At 39.5% G+C, this 10,826-nt stretch overlaps 1 protein-coding gene across 2 annotated transcripts; it reads right to left on the bottom strand.

The window, feature by feature from the left end:
• Nucleotides 1–375: 375 nt before the first annotated feature.
• On the bottom strand, nt 376–7,600 carry C1H3orf38 (chromosome 1 C3orf38 homolog). Of its 2 annotated transcripts, none has more exons than XM_068979833.1 (3): nt 7,455–7,600; nt 4,251–4,489; nt 376–2,170 (listed from the first exon to the last, which is right to left on the bottom strand). In XM_068979833.1, the coding sequence occupies exons 1-3, from the start codon at nt 7,579–7,581 to the stop codon at nt 1,595–1,597; spliced, it is 942 nt and encodes a 313-aa protein (XP_068835934.1). In that variant the 5' UTR covers nt 7,582–7,600; the 3' UTR covers nt 376–1,594. The 2 variants fall into 2 exon arrangements, with proteins under 2 accessions (XP_068835934.1, XP_068835942.1); XM_068979841.1 differs by having other exon boundaries at nt 376–2,167.
• Nucleotides 7,601–10,826: the final 3,226 nt, after the last annotated feature.

Raw genomic sequence — 10,826 nt, 5'->3', positions numbered from 1 at the left:
AAGATTTCACATTTTTAAAGGGTGACTGAAGGGACACGCAGATTGCAGCCTAACTTGAACATTACACATTCAAAAATTCAATACTGAACATACCTACAGGTAATTTCTGCCCATCCTGAGCATCTTCCTTTGGTATCATTTCTACAGTATTTGACAGCAATAGAGCAAAGAAAATGTGAATAATTTTAAATTTTATCCTTTACTAAGGATATCTGTCAATTACATGTTAAAATGATACTTCAAACTTAACAACAACAACAAAAAACCTAAACAAAGCATTGTTCTTACAGCAGACTAAAGAGATTTCCTTTATTAAGTTCTTATTTGGGGAGTAATCAATTTGTACTCTTCATAAGAGGCATGGCACTAAAAAAAATTTACAAAGATCATTCTTTTCCTCCTGTTTCCAAAATTTTGTAAGTCACCTTAGATGATCATGAGCTGAGTTAAAGTTAAAAAAAAATTAATATGTACAAGCACCTCATCACAACATTTCCCAGCTGAATTTTTTCCAAATGACATTCCTGTAAATTAAAATTATTAAATAAATTCAGATTCAGCAAGCAGCTGCTAGGTGATAAGGAATTTAAACTTTAAAGCAAGTGTGTAATCTGGCAATCTAATCTTGTAACTCAAATCTAGTAAAACAAATTAGAAGTGCAAAAATCCTAATAATTTTAATTTATGATGTGAGAATATATCTCAACATATGTTTAATTTGGCATATTGGTCACCTAAGATCATTCAAGAGAAAAAAATTCATTTAAATTAGAAACTGGGTATACCTTTTAAAAAATTTCAATAGTATAATAAATGCTCTATAAAACTGTTACCTGAAAGCTTAAAGAAAAAAGTCTGTTTTAAGAAAAGCACTTATTACCCAAAATACTTCAAAAAACGTTCCATATTATAAGATATTTTGCTTGGACAATAGATAACTCTGAAAAACGTTCATTAAATATTTTAAAAAGCAAATTAAATTTTTCTCCACCAGCTAAATTTCTGTACTTTTTCTATGAGAATGTCATTCAAGTTTCTAAAAAAAACCCTGACTTTAAACATCTTTAAAATATGTACTTCTTTTTAAAGCAATACTGTCATTAAGATGTACTTGTAAAATTACTTAGATTTAGATAAAAGTAACTGAAAAACTTAAAGGGGAAGCCTTGAACACTATTAATTTTTCCCCCACATGAAAAGTACAGATAGCAGCAGAATACCCACTAAGTGAAAATATTAACTGATTTCGAAGGCACACTGTTAGTTACAACATCTGAAGTGGGATTTATTTGACGAATTGCATGAAATTTTCAGAATATCTGCTGCAACTCAAGTAGAAAAGAGGGAAGTGTTCACATAATGTTAGCTTGTAGTCAAGAAAGACATTTCAACTAAAATATGTCAACCCCCCAGTATGAAATCACTTAAACATTACTGATGTAGTATTTGGATGAATTTCCGTATAGAAGATTTTTCAGACTGACACTGTACTCAGTGCTTCAAGGGCGAGGTAAAATTAGTTCTCTTTTGTTCAACAGTGCCTAACTGCCACTAGATGAATCTTGGTCTCCAATCCCACTGTCCAGTGCCTGCCTTACATGGAGTTGTACTTCACTGGACCACATAAAGTGTTTATATTATAAAAGGCTTCTAGGTCACTTGGTTCAAATGTAATAGCCGGTTTCATTAATGTTCCAGGAGCAAGGGAACTCTCTCCTATAATCCTCAGGTTGATAAATTTGATTTTCCAAGTATTCTCCACAAAAGGGCAGCGGATGAGTCCAAAAATTTGTTCAAAAATGCCCAAACAAGTGTTTCCTCGGTGGACAGTCCCAGCAACTCCAACCATAACGAGACCATGGGGAGAAGCAGCACATTTTAGTCCATGGGAATCTAGGTTGGGACTGAGAAAAAGATATTCCTCTTTCACGAGTGACAGCAGACGAAGGCTCACAATTTCTGCTCCATGGTAGTCTATCACATTTTGTTCAGATGTGTTGTAATAAAACCTAAGCTTGACATCGTGCCAGAAGTGCTGTGGCCCCCATTCATCTTGAGGTGGTCCCAGAAGAGGATTCTGAGAATTCAGAAGTTCAAAGAACCACTGACAGAATTCTTCACCTAATCGACGAAAATCAACCTTTTCAGCATTTTTTTCTTCTTTCTCCTGCTGATTAATAAAACCAAGGTTAATTCTCGTATCTATTTTCTATCTAGGCTATTTCAGAGTCAAGTTTTAATGTACTAGTTGTAGCAAAAAGGAAATGAACCACCTATGAACTCAATGATAGTACATTCTTTCTCAAAAAGGGGAGGTCATTTAAGAAATTTAGTTTAAACTTCTGACACTTCTAAGAAATTAAGATTCAACCAAGTCTCTTAAAATATCAGCATGAATTAAGTCAATAATAATGATTTACATAAGCATTTTCTCTTGATTGTGGCAGTGAATCACAGGTATGTTACCTGTCAAAACTTCCAAACTGCTTTAAATGAATACACCTTACTGTGGTATATTTCATATGCAGCAAAGTTTATAATAAAACCAGTCTTTAAAAGACACTTCTAAATTTGATTGAAATAGATTATTTTCTATGATTGGGATTAATTTCATACACAGGAAATATGTTTTCCAAAGGAAATATTGTAAAAATACACCTGAGAGACTACCATTCTATTCAACATGTATTCCAGAGCATAGTACTTCACATAAATGTTTAAGATCTTATATTTACTGGGCATATGCCCAGTACATTTACATACTACTAAATGTACTGGGCACTGTGCTTGGCACTTAAGTGCTATTCCCTTCTATCTTCACAAATCTTATGACACAGATTTATTGTTATGCCTGTTTTATAAAGAAAACAAGGCCCCCTAATTTGAAGTCACATCTATATGATTTCAAAGTTAACACTCTTTCCAGTACATTAAGGAAGCCCTAGAATATCCTTTCCTAATGTGAAGGCAAACATCTCTCACTTAGTTTAATGTGAGTGTGTAGTTTAAAAACTTCAAGTTATCTAAAGGGTCAATAGGTATTTAAATATTCACACAGTATTTAAAATGCACAGTAGAAATACAAAGAAATACAAACAGCCAATGTCAGTGGAGGAAGTTACTAAAACAGGGACTTTTTTTTATAGATAACAAAAATTTCTTTCATTTTTGCAATTTAATGCCAAAGAAAGTCTTCAAAATAAGAAAGGGCTTACAACAGCATTCTTTTAAAGAAGGGGGAAAAAAATTAGAGAACCAGAGGCTAAATTAAAATTAAATTGCCCCTGCAGTCTATCTTGGAGAGGGGCATGGCAACCCACTCCAGTATTGTCTGGAGAATCCTTTGGACAGAGGAGCCTGGTGGGCTACAGTCATAGGATCACGACTGAAGAGACTTAGCATGCATGCAGTCTATCTACCGTCTTTAAAATCAAGTCTCCATTTGATAAAGGGCTGCAAAACATTTTCCCTTCACAAATCAACAGAATATCATATATACATTGAAGTGAAGTCACTCAGTTGTGTCTGACACTTTGCGACCCGTGGACTGTAGCCCACCAGGCTCCTCCGTCCATGGGATTCTCCAGGCAAGAATACTGGAGTGGGTTGCCATTTCCTTTGCCAGGGGATCTTCCCGACCCAGGGGTTGAACCCAGGTCTCCCACATTGCAGGCAGACGCTTTAACCTCTGCACCACCAGGGAAGCCCTTAAACACAAGAATACAGTCTCTCAGAAAACCTCCTACAGAGACACAGAACTTCAGATCCAAGTACTAACATCGAAGATTTCAAGGGAAGAAAGCAAGCCAGATTGAAAGAAGGGGGAGGAGGTGGGCAAAAGGGGTGGCCTTATAGACGTCTCCTGCCACCTACAGATACCCAGATGTTATGGGACTTTTCCCAGGGCCTCCAGAGAAGGGAGGACTGGAACTCGGCCCTACCAGAAATCAGACCTAAATATATTTTTAAAAAAGGTTCAAAAGGTAGGGGATATATGTATACCTATGGCGGATTCATGTTGAAGTTTGACAGAACACAACAAAATTCTGTAAAGCAATTATCCTTCAATAAAAACAATTAAAAAAAATACTTTGTCTTAGGTGCTTTACTGCTCCTTTAGGATGCAAAAGATATAAAGCTAAAATTATAAAAAATAAATATTAATTAACCATGTCACTCCAGATCTATGGTTATCTAAAGATTTTTACACAAACTATGGTTTAGGATTATCACTATGAAATCTGTTTTACCTGTTCAGAGGGTCTAATGTCCTCTGTCTTAACTGGCTCTGGCATCTCCTTCAATTTTGGTTGTAACTGCTTTTTCCAGTAATCCTTTGCATGCTGAATAAGATTGTGTTTTTCAGTAGCTGGAGGTATAACAACACCCTGTGTTGCCAAGTACTTAAATATGACTTCTCGGTGGACTTTTCTTCGCCTCAAAAGTTCTTCTACACTTTGACTGTAGACTAATATTGCACGAATGGCATCTAAAAGAAAATTGTAAAGATTAGCAGAAAATCATGAGTCATCTGTAAACTTGTCCAGGATTAGCAGAAACACTATCAAATGATATTTTATAAATTTTTCTCATAGCATTATTGCTTTTGTATGAGATGGTTATCATTTTTAAAAACCAGGAAGTGGGTTGTCAGGTTTTGGGTTTTAAAAAAATTTCTTTATAAATTTCCCTACCTAAAATTCCTCCTTCCTTTCACTTCTCATAAAGGATTGTGAATTTAAGCATTTTAAGGAATGGTTGTATTTTAAGAAAAAAACTGAACAAGAGGAAAAAAAAATTCTAATAAGGTCAATAGACCTACATTCATTTACAATCTCTAAAAACAGACAAAATTACAATTCTTTTCAGTTCAATCTCCTTACTCTACAAATAATGAAAGTCAGGGATACATAAGGCATCAATAATCATACTTGTAAGAAGCGGCAGAGCCAAGACCGTCTCTTTTTTTAAAGAATTTCTGTTAAACAGACTAAACATTATTTTTATATGTATGAGGTATGAAAGTAGTGAAAGTCACTCAGTTGTGTCCGACTCTTTGTGACCCAATGGATTATACAGTCCATGGAATTCTCCAGGTCAGAATACTGGAGTGGGTAGCCTTTCCCTTCTCCACAGGATCTTCCTGACCCAGGGATGGAACCCAGGTCTCTGGCATTGCAGGTGGACTCTTTACCAGCTGAACCACAGGGAAGTCCAAGAATACTGGAGTGGGTAGCTTATCCGTTCTCCAGGGGATCTTCCCAACCCAGAAACTGAACCAGGTCTCCTGCACTGCGGGTAGATTCTTTATCAACTGAGTTATCAGGGGAGCCCATATAAAGTATACAGAACGGCAATAAAATGAACTCCTATATACACACGACATAAGTTAAGATATGGGAATAATTAGTATCTTTGAGGTCCTCACTTCAGCTTTCCCTACATAATGCTATTCCCTCTCTCTCTTTACCTCACATGTAGATACTCTCCTAACTGCTATTTATCATTTCCTCGATTTTCGTTCTTTTTGGCTGCCCCTTGGGGCTTGTGGGATCTTTGTTCTTCGACCAGGAATTCCAGGGATTGAACCCAGACCTCCAGCTGGGGAAGCACAGACTCCTAACCACTGAACCACCAGGGAATTCCCTCAATTTTCTTTATAGCAGTACAATGCAACCATGTAGCCCTACAGAATATAGTTTGGTATTTCTTTGAATGGTCTATAAACCTAATCCATCATTATATTACTGCAATTTTAATTTTTATTGTTTCTGAGATAAACAGAGCTGTAGTCAACTGATTTTCAGTACTGTACTAAGATAATTACAGACTATACCACAAGGTATTTACTTTTGTTTTATAGACTTATTATATGTATCCAAGTACTAATACTATTGCTTTGAACATCTCCACACTATTGGTGAATGTGACTAAAACTGTAATAGATTAAAATGCTGAATATAATTGATGGTGGATCTAAAAGCAAACAAGAAATGAAACTACCCAGTACACAAATGTCTCCCAGCCCAGAAGGGCAAAGAGAATGCTCATCACCTGGAACCTATTACAAAGAATTTCTGAGCCTGCTCCAAAACTACTGAATAAAAAGCTGCATTTTAACAAAATCCCCAAGAGATTCATGGGCATATTTAAGTTTGAAACACTCAGGTAAGCAATCTTCCATTTTAGAGATAATATCAAACTTGTTTTCTCAAGTAGTTGTTCCAATTTACACTCCCCAGTAGCTGTCAAAGACTTACTTCACAAGATAAACAATACTTGAAGTTTATATGTTTAGTTTTTGGAAATTTGGTACATATAAAAGAGACCATATATTTTCGGATTTTATTTCATTGCCTTCTAAAGATGTTGACTATCTTTTCTTATGCTCTCCCCGCCCCCTCCACCACCCCAGAAATGATTCTTCACATCACCTAACATTTTTGTACAGGGTAGTTTCATTTCTTGTTTGCTTTTAGATCCACCATCAATTATATTTTAATCTATTCATCAATAGTGTTAGAAGGTGATTACCATGTAAAATATATAAATGCCAAAGAACTACATTAATTCTAAAATTATTTTCAGTCTAACTTCTTAGAAATTCATTTGGTGTTCATGGTTCACTTTCAAATGAATGATCTTAAACGGCGAAAACGTAAAAGGTCTTAAAAAAAGAAAGGCAGACTTTAAGAGGCAGACTCATACTTAAGTCATAAGCTAATACAGGAGTCAGAAATTTTCCCATTTTAAAGTAAATTTCAGCAAATTTAAAATAAAACTAGTCAGGTAATATACAAAATGATAAAGGCTTAATGCTTAAGCTACAACCAAACAATATTTGTAACCCATGAAATCTACTCTACCGAAATGTTTATTTGGCTCTGAATGTAGTCCGAGTACACAGAATCATTTCTGAAAAAATTTCGATCCAAAAAGAGACATAAATTCAAACTGTCTGCTGCTCTTTCATCACAGCAGTTGTTTTAAGCTCATAAAGCAGCAGACTGATAGTGTTTATGGTATCTTCCCCAAGCTCAAGAAAATAAGCAGCAGCTGATACTCCTCCCCTGATCGAAACTGAAAAAGAACACCCGCCTTCCCGGAATTTCTTTAAAAAAACCCCACTATTCACGTACCTTGAATTTTCGAAACGAAACAAGCAGCATTTGCCCATAACATTTAAAGGATTAAAACCTGGAAAGAAGCACCATTTTCGGCCCACCATTTCCCCCAGTGCTTGGCGAGGCGGGGGTGAGCCATGGATGGCTACGAGGCAACACAGCAGCTAAACTGTCCACGATTCCCGGGCTTTCCGTCCAAGTGCAGTCGCGGACCTGCCGCGAGAGACCTACCACGGCCCTCACTCACACGCTCCGGCAAGCTGGGGGCCGAGTGAGGCCTGAGGAGAGATGGCCACTCTTTGGGGGTTGGGGGGTTGGGTCTACCATTACCTTGGCGGTCCTCAGGCTGCACCAGACGGTTGGTGATAGTGTCGCACAGGGCCATGATCTCATCGTTGTCCAATAGGCTGAGCAGGTTACGACAGCCCTCCATCTCCGTGTAGCTGAGCCCCGTCATCTCGACCCCCAGAATGGGGGGAGAGGACGCCGCCAACAACGTCGCTTCCTTAGGCCCAGCGGGCCGGCGCTTTGGCAACAGATACCGGAAGTGCCTTTCCGGCCGTTCGCCACCGGAGAGCCTCGGGTATTCCAGACCCGTAGGCGGAAGTCGTAGTAAATGAGGGCACTCAGGAAACTCGGTGCTCCGATCGGTGGTTCCGGGCTGCTGGGAACTGAGAGAAGTATCTCGCATCTCACTTTAGGGAAGCTCCACGTTTACACCGGAACGCCGGCATTCCACAAGATAAAACGAAACCCTCAATTCCTCAGGAGTCACGCCTCCAAAAGAGCGCCTGGGAGGCCTGCGCAGTACAGGTGCGTGGAAAGCTGGCAGCGGCCCCCGTGCGAGGCGAGCTCCCGTGATGCAGCGGGGCCGGCCGATGGAGGCGTCTCCTCCCCGCCCGCGGGTCCGGCCCCTCGGCAGCGCTCGAAAGTTGTCTGTGGCTACTTCAGAGTTGGGTGGTACACCTGAAGTTTCATATTCTTAAGTTACAGAGTTGTGTGTTGAAACAGTCTGGCGTTGTTTAACATTGTACTTGGAAAAGTTTAGGAAGAAAATCACCTACCCTATGCCAAGCCTGTCCGCCTTTCAGCTTCACTGGCCAACAAGCTGGGGTCCGCTATTGCTTCTCTTCTGATCCTCACCGGCTTGGCTTTAGTAGAGGCAATATCGCGAATGGTTTAATGTTGGGGACTCTGAAAACCAGATTGCCAGAATTTTATTCCGTCACTTCTTAACTGTGACCTTGAGCAAGCTCTTTGGTCTCCCAGTTTTCTGTCTCAAAATGGATACAGTAGAGATACCTACCTGATGGGAGGTGAAGGAGGAGGGTGAAGAACCGTAGCGCCTAGAAAGAGCCCAGTATGTATTAGCTCTTGTTATCACTGTTAGTGTCAACATTTACAAGAGGGAAACTTAAGGCTTAAATGCACTGTCACTGGCTTCTGCCTCCTTCCATTGTTTTAGCCATCGTTTAGATTTATTAACATTAATTAGATTATTGCCAGTTAGTAGCTGAAATGTGCACACTTGCATATCCAGGTGAGCAAAATTAACCTTTATGTAAATATCACAGCTAAATATCAGTCAAAATGTACTGTGAATATAGTCTCTAAGATAAGGCATTCAAGGCATATTTAAACTGACTTGCCATTGGATGTCATTTAGGGTACATTTTAGTTATCAGATACCAATTCTTCATTTTTCATTAAGTGTTGATCGCCTACCATGAGGAATGACACATACCCTTCTCCAAGAAGCTTTTGGGAGTGTTGCAAATAAAGAGGTAAGTGCTCACAATACTGGTGCGGAGCCACATGAAAGACATGCCCAAGTTGTGTGTGAGTGAGTGTGTGTGTTTAACGTATATACTGAGCACTACTCGCTCACTTTCACTTGCTAAGCACTGTTCTTTATGCTGGGAACAATTACAGGTCTTTTCAGTTCAGTTCAGTCACTGAGTCGTGTCTGAATCTTAGCAACCCCATGAACCGCAGCGTGCCAGGCCTCCCTGTCCATCACCAATTTCCGGAATCCACCCCAATCCATGTCTGTCGAGTGAAAGATACCAACCAACCATCTCATTCTCTGTTGTCCCCTTCTCCTCCTGCCCCCAATCTTTCCCAGCATCAGCGTCTCTTCCAGTGAGTCAGATCTTCACATCAGGTGGCCACAGAATTGGAGTTTCAGCTTCAATATCAGTCCTTCCAATGAACACCCAGGACTGATCTCCTTTAGGATGAACTGGTTGGATCTCCTTGCAGTCCAGGGGAGTCTCAAGAGGCTTCTCCAACACCACAGTTCAAAAGCATCAATTCTTCTGCCCTCAGCTTTCTTTTTAGTCCAATTCTCACATCCATACATGACTACTGGAAAAAGCATAGTCTTGACTAGACAGACCTTTGTTGGCAAAGTAATGTCTCTGCTTTTCAATATGCTATCTAGGTTGGTCATAACTTTCCTTCCAAGGAGTAAGCGTCTTTTAATTTCATGGGTGCAATCACCATCTGCAGTGATTTTGGAGCCCAGAAAAATAAAGTCTGACACTGTTTCCCCATCTATTTCCCATGAAGTGATGGGACCAGATGCCATGATCTTAGTTTTCTGAATGCCGAGCTTTAAGCCAGGTTTTTCACTCTCCTCTTTCACTTTCATCAAGAGGCTCCTTAGTTCCTCTTCACTTTCTGCCACAAGGGTGGTGTCATCTGCATATCTGAGGTTCTTAATATTTCTCCTGGCAATCTTGATTCCAGCTTGTGCTTCCTCCAGCCCAGCATTTCTCATGATGTACTCTACATATAAGTTAAATAAGCAGGTGACAATATACAGCCTTGACGTACTCCTTTTCCTGTTTGGAACCAGTCTGTTGTTCCATGTCCAGTTCTAACTGTTGCTTCCTGACCTGCATACAGGTTTCTCAAGAGGCAGGTCAGGTGGTCTGGCATCCCCATCTCTTTCAGAATTTTCCACAGTTTATTGTGATCCACACAGTCAAAGCCTTTGGTATAGTCAGAAAAGTAGCAGTAGACGTTTTTCTTGAACTCTCTTGCTTTTTTGATGAATCAGCGGATGTTGGCAATTTGATCTCTGGTTCCTCTGCCTTTTCTAAAACCAGCTTGAACATCTGAAGTTCACGGTTCACGTATTGCTGAAGCCTGGCTTGGAGAATTTTAGCATTACTTTACTAGTGTGTGAGATGAGTACAATTGTGCGGTAGTTTGAACATTCTTTGGCATTGCCTTTCTTTGGGATTGGAATGAAAACTGACCTTTTCCAGTCCTGTGGCCACTGCTTGGAGCTTGCATTTTAGTAGGAGACAGAAATGTAATAATGCCAGGAAATTCAATGGTGAGAAGTCAGAGGGGTGGAGTTGAGAGGATGTTGCTATTTTATACAGGCTGTGAAGAAAGGCTTCTCTAAGTGACACTGAATGAAAATCTGAAAAAAGTAAGAGACTGAACCACAGAACTGTGTTTTAGGAAAAAGCAGCAATAGAGGTTCTGAGGAAAGAACAGAGTGCTTGGCATATAGGAAGGAGGCCAGGAGGCTGGAGCAGCTTGTGCAAGGTGGTAAGAAGTGAGGTTAGAGCTGTAGTCAAGCTTGATCTAGAGCAGGGTTTCTCAACAGAGGCATTATTAACTTTTTGGGCAGGATAACTCTTTTTTGTGGGTCTGTTCTGTGCATTATAGAATGCCTAACTGCAT

This window comes from Capricornis sumatraensis, chromosome 1 (assembly GCF_032405125.1).
Source record: "Capricornis sumatraensis isolate serow.1 chromosome 1, serow.2, whole genome shotgun sequence".
In the NCBI taxonomy this organism is placed as follows: Eukaryota; Metazoa; Chordata; class Mammalia; order Artiodactyla; family Bovidae; genus Capricornis; species Capricornis sumatraensis.
This window is presented reverse-complemented; position numbering and strand designations above follow the sequence as displayed.